The sequence below is a fragment of the Ailuropoda melanoleuca genome, chromosome X (assembly GCF_002007445.2).
Source record: "Ailuropoda melanoleuca isolate Jingjing chromosome X, ASM200744v2, whole genome shotgun sequence".
Classification (NCBI taxonomy): Eukaryota; Metazoa; Chordata; class Mammalia; order Carnivora; family Ursidae; genus Ailuropoda; species Ailuropoda melanoleuca.
In genome coordinates, this window is record NC_048238.1 from 27101296 (window position 1) to 27119075 (window position 17780).

Here is a 17780-nt window from a genome sequence, read left to right on the forward strand (position 1 = left end):
TCTGAACTGTGAGGTGGTTTCTGAGCCTCTAGTGTGTGGGGCTCCCACAAACCCCAGCTCATCTTCAGGTGTTTCCAAGGTCACAGTCCATATGAAAAATTGCATGCGAATCAACTATTTCTCCACACCCCCACTCTCCCAAGTCAATCTTGCCCTTCTGCCTCTATCAACTTAATATGCTGATTCTCCTCCAAACCCAAGGGATAAATGGTAGAACAGGAATGAGTTTTCACTGAAGTTCTACTTCTCCTAAATGAGCTGACTTAAAAGGAAATGCGGAAGGAGAGAAACCAGAAGGAAAGGGAGTGCTCACTCTACAAAACGGTTTTAAGGAGTGCAGATGCGAAGGAAAGTTAGCACCTCTTTGCTTTTCCTTTTATTTCAGAAAGCTAATTCCCCTTTTATATCACTAATGCGAAGGCAGAAAGTAGAAAATGCTCATTCAGATGGCTCTGATCTCCAAGTGACCCAGGAGTTGAAGGCTTGAATGGGAGGTGTGATAAGTTAGCATCAAGTGCTTGGATTGTTTATAGACAATGAACACAAAAATTTTCTCGTTGACTTTCAATTAAGAATTTTCCCTCTGTTGTTTTTTTAACAAAGGCACAGAAGTAAAAGACAATTTCAGTGCATATCTGTAATCTGTAATAATTGTGCCAAACCCTGCATCAAGTCTTTGAGAAGCAAACAAGAGTAGACAGAGTAGACGTCTGGAATGGTCCATTTGTTTGTTTCATTGCTTACTACCAGAGTCCCTCTGTTAACCAAGGAAAGTGTCTGCTTAGGGACCGGCTTTCTTCAGAGCATCAGCAGGAACACTTAAATTTGCTGCTTTTGGGACCTTCTCCAGCTATCCAATCTAAATACCGAACACAGTGTTGCTCCATGAAAATTATACCAGGCTTGAAACTGGATGCAAATAATAATTATAATAAAAATACAATAATAATTACTATTATTATTCTTTTGGACATTAGGAATGGTGACAAAGTATTCCTGAATAAATGTCTCGGTTTCTACACATAAATCTGTGCCTTTTAGCATCCGGTGCTTGGACATTATATGTTTAGACTAAAACTTTACATTTACCTAAAGAAAGGAGCCTTGTAAACTCTAAGAAAAACAAACACTTTTCTAGAAATGAAGCTTGGGCCAAGCATAAGCATTGCCCTTAGAGACAGAGTCTAAGTCGTGGCAATGTTGTTTGCAAGGACAAACTAGTTCTGTATAATGAGGTATTGACCTGCACTGTTTTAGAGCAGTTTTAAACGTGAGGGCGAGGCTCACTAAATCTCAGCCTGCAACGTTAGCCAGAGACACCAGGACTGATCAATAAACAGCCACCATTCCACGCTCCCGGGAACCTCCATCATAATGGGACCCATTGAAATTTTGGTCAGGTAGAGAAACTAAGGTAACCTATACGAAACGTCTGTTTATCACTGTACTCTCATTTGCAAATGGAAGCCATTGATTAGCTATTTTTCGAAAACCGAGCTGGCTCTCCATTTCTCTCCTTGTGTAATAGCCTGTGAATAAATGTGTCCCAGACTTCAAAATGTACGGGAGGAAAGGAAAGAAGGAGAAAGCTTTCTCCCAGGCCAGCTTTTTACCAAAGAGAGAAGCAATTACATGACATTTCACTAAAAATTCTTGACCCAATAAAGTACTATAGCCCGAATGCCGATTTTCGTCTTTCATAAGAAAAGAGTGTCACAGAGAAAAGAAAGGTCACGGACCATATTGTGATTCTTTACAGCTGTTGGAGACAGACAGTATGATGCAGTAGCTTGATTTGAATTAAGCCAAACAATGTGAAAAGCATCAAGGCTGGCAAGCAAAGCAATAAAGCCTCAAAGAATTTAATCTACCTTGAAGGTGGGACTACTTTGTGTATTGATGGCAGCACACCAGGACAGAAATGAGTCCTTTAATGCAATGACTCGTTAATAGCCTTAAGATCACAATATATAAATAGGATATGTTGATCAAAAAGACAGCTCAGCCTCTGCTATTGCAGTATAGACAATATTTCTTTACAAGTTATTTCATTGATTATAAATAGACCACGTCAATGGCAAATGTACAACAGGGGAAGCATAACCCATTATGAGGTAATGGATATTGCTCGAGGTTGCTTCATTACCTTCACTGGCTGAGTGGCTGGTTTTTCCTTGTACAAATGCTGCCCTTTAGCCAAAATCCCTTCCACATCCGGCTGTTTAGCTTGAACTGCTACTTCAATTTCCTGGGCAAAAGAACACATACAGTGCAGATTAACTTCACAGTTAGCAATAAAATTACTAAATTTAAATATACCCTTGGAGACTCCACATGTATTGCGGATCAATTTCTGCATGGTACATCGGGGCACAAGAAAGTAGCTTTAGAGCAGAGAAAAGAAATAGAGGCCATCGTGGAACAGAGTAAAGTTGAAAATATTTATCCCAAATCTCCTTGAATTCTACCCGAATACTATTAAATAGAAACACAGACACTAACTTTGTGCTTCAAAAAAATGAACCTCACATGCAATGAGAAATAGGACTTACGAATATGATTAATATGGATAAATGCTATTGTTAGCTTCAATAATCCCAGTAATCCTATGTTCATTTTACTTTACAAACTTCTTATTTTAATGGGATTCTTTTGGGCTTTGGATCCATAATTTAGCTTCGAAATAAAACAAAATAATTCTTCCCACATCATTGTTAAGATTAAGTTTCTTTCCAAAGAGTAAACACTTAAAACACCATGTCAAGGCTTATTAATTATTAAGCAGTCAAATTAAATAGGCCTTTTGAGGAATGATTTAATTATTTTAAAAAAAACAAGTTTGTTTTCCCTTAGTCTAGAGAAGACTGAACAATGACCAAACAAACAAAAACCTCTTTAGATATGAATATAAAGTGTTTTGTTATTGGCTGCTGTCTAGCTCGCTTGAAGAGAGAACAAAAGAAAGGTGCATAAATTGAAGCTGAAGGAAGTGAAGTTAAATATTACAGAAGACTTTTTGGATGGAACACTTGCTAAACACTAGGATGGAATATCGATTAATCAATGTCAGGCGTCAGTCAGGGGCTGGGCAATCTTCCCTGGACAGCAACTCCTGATTAACGCATATCTCCCTTCCTCCCTCTCCCACCCTGGAGCCTCCCAGCACTGCTGTGTGTACGTGTCTTCATGCCACCGCTTCCTTTATATACTCCGTTTGTATCTTTCTCTCTCAGCTCATCAGAGCAGGGAGTCCGCTGAACCCAAATAACTATAAGTTACAGGGCACAACAGGGCATCTTGCAGTTAATGTGTGCTCGACACACACTCCTGAAAGGGATTATTTCTTAGTTCTCATTATACTAAAAACCAGGGGAAGGTGGGCACTTGAGTTAAAAGTGCCTATAACATTAAGACTAGCCCTGTGCCTTGATGCGTATGTGTGCATAAACGTACACGCACACACCACCTTCAGGAATAATAATTATGGAGGAAAACGGGACCTAAAATTATAAGAACTTTCTGAATGATAAAAAAAATTCTAAAAGTCATTTTTTAAACAATCTTGTGAACTTGAAATGAGTTCAAATTCAGCATGGACTTTGGGAGAACTGGGTATTTCTTCCTTGAAAACTGCTTATAAGCACACCCCGTATAAATTCTATATCTTCCTAAACTGATGACAAATAGTCAATAATTCTACCGATGTTTCAGGTATGCGGCCAAATGATGAACACCACCATCTTTCTCTCCCTGCCCCTCTTCCGCAATCCCAAATAAATAGTTCCAAAGATCACAAAGCACTGATGCTACTATTCAGAAGGCTTTGGCACACAGAGTTAGGAAACTGCATTTTTTATCACAAGGAATTCCCTTAGGAAATAAACATATTCTAATTCATGAAATTTTCATTGGTAAATGAACATGAACAGTAGCAAGGCCGACATTAGGGCAGCCCAGATATTAGTTAGAGCTGAATGTGAAGCAGGTGCTTGCTAGATGAACTGAGGAAATGTTGGCACACCTTGTGAAATGGCCCTGGTTTGCACCTGCAGAAGGTAAGATATTCCCTCTTCAGGCCATTCGGTTAGGTCCAGATTTAGTCCTCTGATGAATGAGCACTGCAAAGTCACATCATTTCCCTTCATAGAAATGTTTCCTATTAACATGTCCTTCTGTCACCACTAATGTCATCTCTTTGTCCTTCAATGAAATAATGGAGAGTTTAAGTACCTGGATGAGATTTACCCTTAGTCCCACAGAAATAGAGCAATGGCGAAAGAATCATGTTCAGCTCTAAATTCTTTGTTGTTATTTCTTGGCCATGTTTTGGAGAGCCTGGTCTCTAATTACATGTACCTTTGATAAATCACTTCACAGAGGCCATTTGTGAAAATAAAATTCTACAATTTACCTCAATACCTTTATTTGCAGTGTGAATTTATTAGTTAAAAGGTAGGTCTGTTGTTCAGGGTCAAATATTATTGCTCGAAGGGTCAACTGTAGTAAATCCAATTAAATTCACTTAAAATACTCTTTAGTGTACTTTTCTTTCGTGTGAGAAAAATACACTATACAAAGCTGATGATCATTCTGAGAAAATGGAAGTATAAGTGAATTAAATTTAAAAAAAAATTGGTATCTCTCCAGCAATGAAAGCTTGACACGGAGAAATTGAAAAGCACAGCAGAGCAAACAACCCCAGCTGAAGCACGGGACTACACAAAAGTAAAAAATGCTGCTACAATCCTTAGCTGTGCTGAAAATGTCAAGAAATTGCTATAATGATATTAACTGCTGTAATAATATTTACAAACCAGAGTTACTAACAGTTTACTATGTGTCAAACAGTGTGTGTTTCATACATTTTTTTCCTTCATACTTAACACTCCCACAAAAGGGTACTATCTAATTTTATAGATGATGAAACTGAGGGAGACTGGGTCAGTTGTCCAAAACCACATGGTCTGCAAGTGGCAGAGTTGAGATTATAACCAGCAAATGTATGCCACTAAATGTCCACTATATCCCTCCCTCAGCCATGTAGACGGTGTGTGTATGCGCTCTAAAATAGGCAGTCGTATCTCTTAATACCATGCTATTTTTTTCTCTTCCTCTTTGACTCTAGTACATTCTGTAATATGTTTCTAGGGTGTAAGTGAGAGAAAATCTGGTTTCTTCCCATAGAAAAGAAATAAATTCTTACATAGCCTTTAAAATGCACCAAGGGTGTCTCTTTGTGGGTTTATGATTGTCAAACTGATGGTATCCAGGTCAAAGAATTGGTTTGAGTAAACCTTTTATCTCACAAATGGCCTTACATCTTTATATGATTTAAGATAAGGTGAAGGAGGTCACCACTAAAATGGAAACATAGCTAATTATAGTGGCCAGTTTTTAAGCAGAAAGTGTTCAACTTCAAAGAACATTCAGACGAGAAAGTCTTCATAGAATTTCAAAAAAAAAAAACAACCCTCACCTCTAATAATAGCACCTTTCCATTTAGGATTTTTCCCCTGCCTTATTCTTAATATATCCCCTACAGTGTAAGACTGTTCACCAGAAGTCAAGACCCTTATGATATGACTAGAGTTTTATTTCCCTCATTTCATAGAATTGACAGCTCACTACAGTCTCATGAATAATTTTAAGAAAATAATTTGTAGTAATTAAAGAATAGGGAGTAATCCCTCATTAATAATCACTAGGAGAATATCATGGTGTATTTTAAAATCTAGCCCTCACAGGTTTTCCAAATGGATTGACATTCTGAGCACCTTCAGTCTTAGTTATTTCTTATGAAACAGTATTACTCTTATTGGGGAGTTGCTGGTATGACAAGCCACGAATCAAAGGTTAGTGAAGAAAAAAGACTCAACAACACCTGTGAGGGGGAAAGCAGCAATTCCAATGCAAATTAATGTACACTTACATTTGCTAAAAATTGATACAGTCAATATTATATTTCTAATTTCAGAGTAAGCTGATTATACACATTTTTTTAACTAGAAAGTTGCCCCAAGGAAAGTGTAACAGAGAGACATTTTGCCCTGTTTTTATTTTTAATTGTGTCTCCATCGTTTTACCTATTGCTAGCCTCATAACACATGAATATATATGTATATATGTATGGTATACTATATATCACCATACAAGGAGGATATAAACAGCCTCTCACATATGTTTCAACATTCATTTATTCTTTGTTCATTTGACAAAGATGGACTGAGTATTCACTGTATTTCAAAGTCTTGGCTGGGAACTGTGAATACTACAGGGCATAATGTAGTCCTTTGTGAAGGATAAAGACAAACGATCGCATATTAAACTTAGAAGGCAACAGGTAGAACAGCCAGCTAAGTGCAATGTACAGTGGGGCATAGAGAAGGAACTGATAAGTTCTGTGTTTGAGGGACAACAAGAGGGTGGGAGCTGGCCTCACAGCTGAAGAAAGGCTTGAGCAAAGGCTTGGAACACAGAGAGCTCATGCACCTGGCTGACAAAGGGAATAGATGATATAAAGTATTGCAAGAGGGAATCTGGGATCTGCAAGACAGGAGCCAGAGGCAGCACAGTGATCCCATGTGGGGCAATGGGAAGAGATCGCACAGGAATAGAAGGCAAGAGCCAGGAAAGAAGGATCTCTTACACTACCCTCAGAACCTTAGTGGAGACTCTACCAAAGGGTTTTGAGTGAGGGAATCACACTTTGCATTTGAATTGATGTTCTAAAAATGAATATATATGAATACATGAATAGACAGATAAAAAGGTCTACTAATGCATGTTTTTTCATTCAGATAAGCTGGTGTGAATGAGATACGTATGCTGTTACTGAAAAAAAAAAGTTCAGGATAAAAATGACAACTTTCTTCTTAGCAAACTTAAGTGACCATTACCTCAGTTTTCTAATTTATAAAGAGTATTTCTTGCCATTTGGCTATTTTGTCAATCCCCACGATCAACAATTTTTTCTATGAACTCTAAGATAGCATGGATTCTAAGAACCATTATTATTTTATGAACTGCTAAGACAGTTAAAAAAACAGATTTTGTAGACACTATTATGAGATATATCTCAATCTCAGAGAAGTTGAAATGTAAAAAAACGCACTTTTGAAGTCATGGAAATTCTAAGATGTTGGTGAATACTACGCTTGGTTTATTACTTCATTATTATTCACTGACTCCATAAACATGTCTACACTGTGAGTGAATACACTTTCCTCCCCACTGCCTTTGGTCTTTACCATGTGCCTTACTTTGATCAATAAACTGTGAGCAGAAGAGACTGTATGACAGCTGTGAGCTGGGTCTTTAAAGACAATTTAAGATCAGCTCGTACCCCCCGTTCCTGTCTTCTACGATGAGAGAACAATGTACCATATAGGAATTGTTCTTTCAGCCTGGGTTCTGCAATAAGAAGACATTTGAAGCAGATCCACAATTTATTATAAGAAAACCTGAACATGATCCACAGTGTGAAGTAAAGATGCAGCTGATCTATAGACACACGAGTAATAAATGCTTGTTATTAGAAGTCACTGAGATTTGGGGCTATTTGTTACTGCAGCAAGAGCTAACAATTACAACATTACAGTGAAACAGCCAAACAAACAAAAAAATATATGGGTCCTGGGATGAAAAACCAAAGTAAACCTCTAAAATAAATGTACCCTGGTCACATATTTTGGCTGCCCCATCTCTCATTCCACATACAAACTGTTTGCTAAAAAGGGAAGCAAGAAATGAAAAATGAAATGGAATCAATATTGTGTTAGAGCCTGACTTCTCTGGCCTAGATTGTCAGGCAGACTCTGACAAATGAAGGCTGATGGATGGAAAAACACGACATTGTGCAGTTGCATTTCTTTCTCTTTCCCCTCATACTGGGTGACTGTTCTTTTATTTATCTACAGTTAGGTTTGCGAGACCACGGCAATGCGGCTCTCCTTCACTGTAACTGCATGCTGTCAAGTACGTGCCAAGCTGATTGACAGAGAATGACAGGTTCTCTCTTTCCATTCCGAGCTAATCAAGGGCAGCCCACCAAAGGGAGGCTTTTTTCTGATTTAGAGATTTATGGATTTCAAAAATAATCTGTCCAAATATACAAAGTATAATGCAATATTGATTTTTTTAAAGTGGCAAGTGTTATGAAACCAAGAAGATAAAATCTACCAACGTACATACTTGGAATGTTCAAGGCCAATAAGAGAGTGGACATAGGTGTGACCATCAAGTAATGAGACTGATATTCAGAAGCCACACTTAGAAGCCCTCCACTCATGAAGAAGGGGTTTCAGAGACTTTTGGGCAGAATTATTCTGACAAATGAAATCTTACCAACAGATCCCCAACATATTAATTCATTCAATAAATACTGACTAAATATAAGAACACCTCTTATGTTATAATTAGCTTAAGTAATGGATATTTAACAGTGAATGAAACAGACAAAATTTTCCTGTTCGCACAAAGCTTGCCTTCTAATAGGGATGATGGACAATAAAATACAAATTATGGTACCTCAGAGGGTGAAAAGTGCTAAAGAGAAAAAAAAAGCATCACATAGAGATAGGTATATGTGTGGCATGAGGAAGGATGGGAGGCGCACCTTTGAGAAGGTGTGGAGGGGAAAGGCTCACTGAGAAGGTGGTCTTTGAATAAAGATTAGTTGGAAGTGAAAGAATGAATCAAGCTGCTCTCCGGGAAAAGCGATCCATGCAGAGGAAACCATGAGTGCAAAGTCCCGGGGGCAGCAGTGTGTCTGGCATGTTCAGTAAAAAAAAAGATGAGGAAGCCTGGGTGACTGGAGCCTAGTGAGAAAGGGGAGAGTAGCAGGAAGCAAGCAAGAGAGGCTGGGAAGGGTAAGCCCCACGGGGCAACTATGTGAGGACCCTGGCCGTTACTCTGTGTGAGATTAGGAACCATGGGAGGGTTTTCAGCACATGAGTGATGTGATTGGACTTATTTTTTAACAGATCATTCTGGCTGCTGTGTGAAGATGAAACTGGAGGGAGGCAAAGAAGAGACAGTAGTTATAAGCAAATTCCCAAGGGAGTTAGTTGAAGCCACATTGTTTGGAAGGAAGTATTTGTTTGGGGAAACCTGATACACTTACTCTGAAACTCTTTATACATGCAGTTTTTGAATGAGGACTAAATCTCTGATCTGGTTAAAGCCATACTTTAACCAGAGTCATTTACTGAAAGTGATGCTTCCTAGGTTTTACTACCTTCCTAAGTGCTAAGTGGTAAAGACTGTGGGCTCTTAAGCCCAGCTCCGTAAGTTCTGATCCTGGCATGAATTGATTATTTTCAACAGACACAATATGGCCCATAAATCCTAAAATATATTCTAAAACCTTTGCTATCTCATCCTTTTCAGAAAAAAATTAGCCAACCACTGATCTAGAGAAATGGGTGGGCTTGGGATTTGTGTCTCTCAAAACCTTCAGTTGCACAGAAAAAGTATACGGGTAGTTTTTTTTTTTTTAAAGATAAAACATGAGAAATATATTTTGCCTTTTATCTCCTCATATAGACTCATAGAGACAGTCAAACAATTTATAGTTAGACCTTACAGCAGGGCTCAACAAACATTTTCTATAAGGGGCCAGACAGTAAATCCTTAGGCTTCATAGGCCATATGGTTCCTGTCATACCTGACTCCTGCCAGTGCAGCATGAAAGCAAACATAGGTAACGTAAACAAATGAACCTGATTGTGTTCCAATAACACTTTATGTACAAAACCAGGTGGTGGACTGAATTTGTCCCTTGCACTGTAGTGCGTGGACTCCTGCTTCAGTGTATTACAGTGTTGTTGGAAGTAATCAGATGAGGGACAAGAACATCTGGGTTCTAGACTCAGTGATTCATAAGTTGGGGTAAGTCACTTAAAATCTCTGAATTTTAGTATTTTAGTATCTGAGAATTACAGATAGCATTGCCCCTCTACACGAAAAGTTGACCTTTGAAGAACTTTTCTACGTGGAAACGTGACACGGTTGGAATGTCAACCATGTTAGTAGGCAACAACACTACTGCTAAAAAAAATTAAAATAAAAAAAAAATAAAGACTGATGGGTAAATTACACCTGGCTTAGGAGTTCTACTAATGAACTATAAATGTTTAATGGAGAGCCAAAGTTGGGGGGATCCCTTAAGTATAGTAACTCTTGTAACTGAGCAGGTATCTTTCATGGATCTTGGAAACTCTACCTATGCCATAAGACATTGACTCCTGGGGCACATTAGTCTTCCAGGCCAGAGTTGACCCGGCACCTTTATACGAGTCTCCTTCCTTTGTACCTGACCTGTCATCTGGGAGTGGGAAAATGCTGGGGAAGAAAACGAAAAATCTCTTGCAGTGCTCTGTGAATGCTGCACAAACCGCTGTGAATTCTAATCCCACTAAAGATAGATGCCTGATCCTGCCTTCCTGGGAAGCTGCATTTCTGTTCCTGTGCCCTTTCAAGTGAATTTCAAGTTGAATGTGGTTAATGGGAGCCTCATTCAGTTGCACCTAAGAAGACTAGCTGATGGGCTTTATAATAATCATGTCTAGGACCCACACTTTCTTTCCACAAATTAATTGCTCTAAAATTGGGACACATTTTATAAATGATGGCGTGTCACAGTCTAACTGACAGCACCTCTTTCTTAGTGACAGATAAAATGATGATGCATATTCTAATCAATGGTGTCTTAGCAGCAATGAAATATGGTATGTGACCAGGATATTCATAGTAGGTCAGGATCAAATTATTTAGTATATGCAGAAGTAATACTGTTACCATTTATCGAGAATTTACTAAGTACAAACACTCTGCTATGCACTTAACATAAATCATTCTAGTTAATCTCCCTCAAGCTCTACCGCAGAACCTTTCACCACACATAACTGTCATTTTTTTCAGATTAAAAAACTAGAGTCACAAGAGGTGAGGAAACTTGCCTAAGGCACAAGCTAACAGATGGTAGATTTGAACCCTGATTTGTCCGAGGCATACCCTGCATGCTTCATTACCATACTGTATGCTCTATGAATTCTAGTATATTCCATGTATAGAGTTGGATTTTCCTTGATAAACCACAGGGTTTAGAACCAGAACAAAGTATTTTTGATTAACATATAATTTTAAAGTAGGGTTTTTCAACCTCAGCACGACTGACATTTTGGTGGGAACAATGATTCGTTGTAAGGAGCTGCCCTTTTATTGCAGGGTATTTGGCAGCATCCTAGGTCCTGATTCATGAGATGCCAGTACCACTTCCTTCCTCCCCCAGGTGTGGGAACCAAGACAGTCTCCAGACACTGACAAATTCCCCTGGAGAATAAAATCGACCCTGGCTGAGAACCACTGAATTACTGAATATATAAATGAGCAAACAAAAGAATATCTCCTCATGGTCTTCATTTCCAGTGTACATGAAATAGGATGATTTAATATTAATATCCTTTTTCTCCTTTTCCTTGTATGGAACGTTGTTTGTAATGCCATCTTTTATATATTTTTTTCATACGCACTGCTACGCGCACGATGACTTAAACCTCATTTGAACGCGGTTCTGATGAATTCTAACTAAAATCGTAGGTTTCGGTTTCTGGCTTAATTATTCCTAAGAGCACTGCTTGAAATACCCAGATGGATTCAGGGACACAGTGTATTCCGTGGAATAGAGAGGCCTATAGAACAGAAGGTGGTCTTGCTATTTCAGAGTTACCTTTTTCTTGCATTGCACATTCGTCTTGGCCAGTGATATCTGCATTGCTTTAAACTGATATAGCACAATGCTGAATTTATTATCCATGCGACAACTGGACATAGTTCTTGAAGTCTTGATAGAGAGTATTTTTTAATGTAAGTATTATTAAGCACTAGAAGTTTCTTTTTAAAACATAAAACAGCAGTTAGGGTAATTTTCAATAAAAGCTAAGAGCAAGTCAGTACACCTGAAACTAATACAATATTGTATGTCAACTACACTTCAATAAAAAAATTCAAAAGATAAAAGCAATTCAACTCTGACTTCATGATTAACACACATCAAGTAAAATTAAAGATGCTTTGTTTTTTACTATGAAGCGCCATACCAAAATTATAGTTATTATCTAAAACAACTCTTTCTAAAGTCTTCCATAAGCTCAAGCAATCAAATGGATAACTGGATTAAACTTGTGTTTAAAAAAAATAGCAACGACAACAAAAAAATCTGAGGTTTCTCTTCTGAGTAGTCTTTCCTTAAACATGTATGAAAAACAAAGCTAACATGAGGGTTTCTGAAACCAAGGAAAGGAACCCATGATGGAATAAAGCCCCTTCTTTGGTTCACATAACATGTCAGTCCTCATCTTGAGTCCCAGGGTTCCATTCAGCCTGCCAAACTTAATTTTCATATTCTTGTAGCTCTCTATGATTTCTACCACTCCAGCTAAGTGAACATTTTCATTTGTCTCCTGTAAGGTCAATGATAAGGTTTTGGATAAGGAACTGTGGACCTGTATTTCAGATGCATATAACTGTTAGAACGCAGAATATACAGAGAATTCATATTAATCTGTAAGAGAAAACAATCCAATTGAAAACTGGGCAAAGTATTTGAAGAATCAACTCATAGAAGGAAATATCTGAATGGGCCAACAAACTTGAAAAGCTGTTTAACCAGGGATATGCAAATTAAAATACTAAATTCATGTCATTTTCTGCTGCTGGTGGAAACCAATTTACAATGTATAATAACGATGTGAATACTCTAATGAGTCAGCATTTCTACTAGGTAATGTCACATGGGTTTGTGAGGAGACCTACAAAGAATGTCCTTTCAGCTATGTTTACTTAAGTGAAAAACTGGAAACAACCTAATGATCATCCATTTCTAACCTTTTAACTCTATTGATTGTTCTTATTCAAATCAGACATACCTTTAATAGACTACTTCTCTTCTCTAAAGCTACTTTAAATAATTGTTCTTATTTTGTACGGTGTCCAAAATTCTGTTTAACTTAGTCATAAGCAAAGTTAATGCTTCTATTCATAACTGACCCATTGAAGATATTAAAGATAATAAAGATAACACTGTCTCTAATAAATCTGACTTCAGCTATAATGGCAAAGATAGTATAATATCTCAGATAACATCTACCTGGTTTTGAGTAAAGCACAGGAGTGTGTATGTATAATTTTGTATTTGTGTTATCTCTCCAATTATGTAAACCACTAGCACTTATTACTACTAATGCTAGAATATATATTGTAATAAATGTTACCATGAATTATTAATTTTGTGTTTCTTATCACCTACTTCATCAGATAATTTAAAAGACAGAGATGCCTATCTATCCATATTTTCTCTACTGGTTATTCACAAAACTTCTCTCAAATGAATCTTAAAAATTAAAAGTATGCACACATGGTTTTGTAATTTCATGGGTCAATAAGTAGAATTTTAGTTGTATCCTACATATTCTAGTGAGTGCTTTCATATTTTGCCTTTTGAATGCTTAATAGTTATTAATTTCAAGAAAATCAATCTCATTTTAATGACTAATATGCTACATAATCTGTTATTATAAATGCAGTTTGTGTTTGTAACCTTAAAATTAAAACTGTTATTAAAACACTGTGAGTTAAATAATTGTGGGTGCTTTTGTTAACTATATACTTCATGCCTTCTTATGATCAGTGAGTGATTGCTGAATATTCATTATGTCCAGAGGAGGCAATGAGGTGCTCAGAAGTTGGAAGCTGTGGCTTTAGAAGTACTGGACATGCAAACTCTTAAGTTTTTTTTCTTTTTTTTTTAAAGATTTATTTATTTATTTGACAGAGACAGCCAGCGAGAGAGGGAACACAAGCAGGGGGAGTGGGAGAAGAAGAAGCAGGCTCCCAGCAGAGGAGCCTGATGTGGGGCTCGATCCCAGAACGCCGGGATCACGCCCTGAGCCAAAGGCAGACGCCTAACGACTGCGCCACCCAGGCACCCCAACTCTTAAGTTTTTAATATACTGATCTGTACACTGAAATTACACAGCAAATTAAATGCATTTACACTAGGGGATAATTTAAGTACTTAATTTACAACTAAGGTGTCTCTTTTTCAAAATATATATCAGATATAGATTGAAGCATTTTATATCTTCTATAATATGTATAATTCCATATATTGTATATATTTTTTCCAACATGTGAAGGAATGAGCCCAGACACACTACAGCTCTCAAGGGAGAGCAAGGAAGAAAGAGAGAAAGGTATGACAAGGAGAACAGCAGATACGTGACAATTTAGAAGTATTTGGAATACAAAGGTGATATCTAAGTCAAGTACAACTGACTAGAAGTAGTAACCACCTAATTTTGCCTGTTAGATGATAGAAGACTTATACAACATAGAATTATATTTTAAGTTAGATTTATAATACACTCTTATTTTCAATGAAATGGAAATTAATATATGTGAAATCTCAAGTTAGATAACTGTATATTTAAGAAAAAAATCACTATGGCATTTCTGAGCAAACCTAGTGCACCAAATTTGCTTACATCTTCAATGGGAAGAATCATGTGACTTGTGATGTATCTCCCCACTAACACAATCTAAGTTTATTCTGAATTTGAATATTTCAAGTATTCCTTAAAACTTTATCTTGAGAATGCTACTGAGTTTCATTAGAAATATTCATCTCTAAATTAATTTCCACCAATCATTTTGGTAAATTTTTTTAACTCTCAAATATGAGTAGAAGCTTATATTAGAGCTTGTATTAGTGTAAATTTATGAGACGACAATTAAATAGTAAAATAATTTTACTTAAGTATTCCTGAAAGTGTTATTTTTAGTGTTAAATGATTTTTCTACATATATGTTTTTTCTTCTCCTTTTTAAATAAAATCACAAAGATTATGGCCGTAGGTTCTCTTGTTTTTATTTTTTCCCACAGCACCTGATACAGTGTTAACACCAAATCCATGTCCTCCTCCTACATAAAAGGGTATTGAGTGGCTTTATGTTGCTACAACTTCTTGGCAGTCGTGCTTACCCATAATGATAGTCACATTTGCTTTTAGAAGTGTCATAATTATGTATTTCAAATTTTAAGTGTTCTTTAGTGGTAATTGACTTACTTAAGGATTCCTTTAGCAACCAATACAGTTTAGTGAGCAGAGCACAGCATTTCCCGATGAAGATATAAGTTCACAGCTATGAGGTCAGTTGGGTAGGTACCAGGCAGACAAGGGACACTGCTGCAGAGACCAGAAAGTCAAGGAGAGTACAGAGACCAGCATGGGGACCATAGATCATGTAGTCCATGTAATTTTCCCTCACCTATCAATCCAGATGCCATCCTAGAGAGGAGCAAGAGGAGAGCTGAGGAATCTGAAAAATTTGCCATTTATTCAAGAGATAGCAACACATATAAAGAGACTGATAAAATTGTTTCTGAGTGAGGTCCTTTTTTCTCACTGCCCAACATGGGGGAAGTATATGAAGAACAGTGAGGAATAAATAAAGTTGCATTTGTTTAATTCATTATATGACCCTAAGGTATTTATATCATTTATACAATTCTTCCCACATATTTATTATATTTATGACTATTTACCTACTTAAGAATCCATGAAAATGCTTTTTAAAGTGTAGTTCCCAGACTGGCAGTATCAGTGTCACCAGGAAACTGCATTCTAACAAGATCCTCAGCTTATTCCACCCACATTAAGGTTTGGAAAGCATGGCTCTAGATAGTGTGTAGGAGAATTGGGAATGGGTAAGCGTTAACCCTAGAATTTTAATTCATTTCCCTACTTACCTTATGGACATAACATTTACCATCCAATGATACAATTTTATGAGTAAACAGCTTCATGGATATAGCTTTTGGAATCAGGTAAGAAAGGTGGCTGTACGTTTTTATACAAGTTAGTAGAAAAAATGGTACTGTTTTGAGAATTCCAAATTGCAGGTGCACAGCATTTCTGAATATATCTGAAATCTCAGCCTGCTATTTTCTACCAACACCCACTGTCACCAAGGGTGGCAACTTTCAAGTTCAAAGTCTTTCTCATTTAACTTCCATTGATTCTACCCGGTATTCTGTCAATCAAAGTCATCCCTTGGGCAATATAGTCAGTAAACCAGGTGGTCTATTCATTCACTTAAACAGAAGTTGTTTGAAAACTATTGAAAGTGTTCCTATGTTTCTCCTCCACACATACTCAGAAAGGGATGGCATCCATATGCAGAGCAGAGCATTCTTTTGAGGGAAATTAAGAAATAATGATAGGGGCGCCTGGGTGGCACAGTGGTTAAGCATCTGCCTTTGGCTCAGGGCGTGATCCCGGCGTTATGGGATCGAGCCCCACATCAGGCTCCTCCGCTATGAGCCTGCTTCCTCTCCCACTCCCCCTGCTTGTGTTCCATCTCTCGCTGGCTGTCTCTATCTCTGTCGAATAAATAAATAAAATCTTTTAAAAAAAAAGAAATAATGATAACACTGCTTCTGAAGTTCTCACGCAACCTATTCCAAAGTATCATTATATAAATTTGCTATTAAGAGAACAAAGACTTGCTTTTAACAGAATGGAAGACTGGTAAGTAAAAAAAATAAAATTGTAGTAGAGTAAAAACATGATTTCAAGAAAGTAGGATGACAAAATGGCTTTTAAAAGTATATTTAGAGCAAGAGAATGATCAAGGAAAAAAGAGGTCTGCTTTTGGAGAAGATGGTCTAATACCGGTTAATGGTAGATAAAAGTGGGAATGCTCTAATTCCTATTGGATTTCTTGTAGGTCAAGAGGAATGATATTCCAACCACAAAGAATAAAACAAATAGAAATGAGAGGGAACTGGTGCCCAAGATGGGTGAAGAGATTACAAAGTCCTCAGCTGCTCAGAATGAACTCTCTTGATCTAGATAAATTACATCTTAGGACACTAATAAAACTGGCAAGTCAAATCACAAACCTCTCTGGGTGGTCTGGAAGATTGGAAAAGTGCAGTTTTGATTTTCACAAGGAAAAATAAGGTGTGGGAATGAAATTTTAATCTTCCAAATAGTTATTTAAAACTTGGCTTAAAAAATGCAATGCAGGGAGAAACTACAGGTCTTCTTCAGCTAATGAAGTATTTTCAAAGAATAAGAGTCAGTTGACATAGGGACTTTGGAAAGGCAAACCATGTCACAGCCATTACCTATTGTTAGATTGATAGAAAAAGCAAGCAAATATTTACATACCTGTTTCCAATTTTTTAACAAAATTAAATCTGTATTTATCCTATAATTTGTCATCATGTTGAGTCTCTGTACAGGACTGTTTGCTAAAAAGGACAAAGACCATTCCCATAAAGTTGAAAGGTTTGTTTTAATATTTTCAGGTTATAACCTTAAGACTAGAACCTATTTGTCATAAGAAACATTCATTAGAACCCTTGTTGTAAAAAGAACATGTTTTCACTTCAGGTTGTAAACTGTATTTATCTCTATAAGAAAAAAAACAAACAACCTAATATAAAAAAATTGGCAATGAATAAAACAAACAGTGTACAAAAAAGGAAATATAAATCATTCTATAACATTTTTTGATCCTGAAATAAATTTATAATGAAATGACATCTTTTTCTACCTTAGCAAAGATCAAAATGGTTGATGACACACTGAGTTGACAAAGGTGTGTGGAAGAAACTCCTTCATATTACCAACTGGCATACTCTATGACGTGCAATTTGGCCGTATTTACTAAAATAACAAGTGCCATCTTAACCCAGCCATCTTATTTCTAGG

General features: G+C 37.0%; 1 protein-coding gene across 9 annotated transcripts in view; it reads right to left on the bottom strand.

Moving 5' to 3' along the window:
- DMD (dystrophin) overlaps positions 1-17780 on the bottom strand; it is a 2070581-nt gene that overhangs the window by 671093 nt on the left and 1381708 nt on the right. For all 9 annotated transcript variants that reach the window (XM_034649821.1, XM_034649815.1, XM_034649816.1 and 6 more), the window contains one exon: positions 2147-2248. In XM_034649821.1, coding sequence (XP_034505712.1) covers positions 2147-2248 — 102 coding nt within the window. The remainder of the gene's footprint in view (positions 1-2146; positions 2249-17780) is intronic.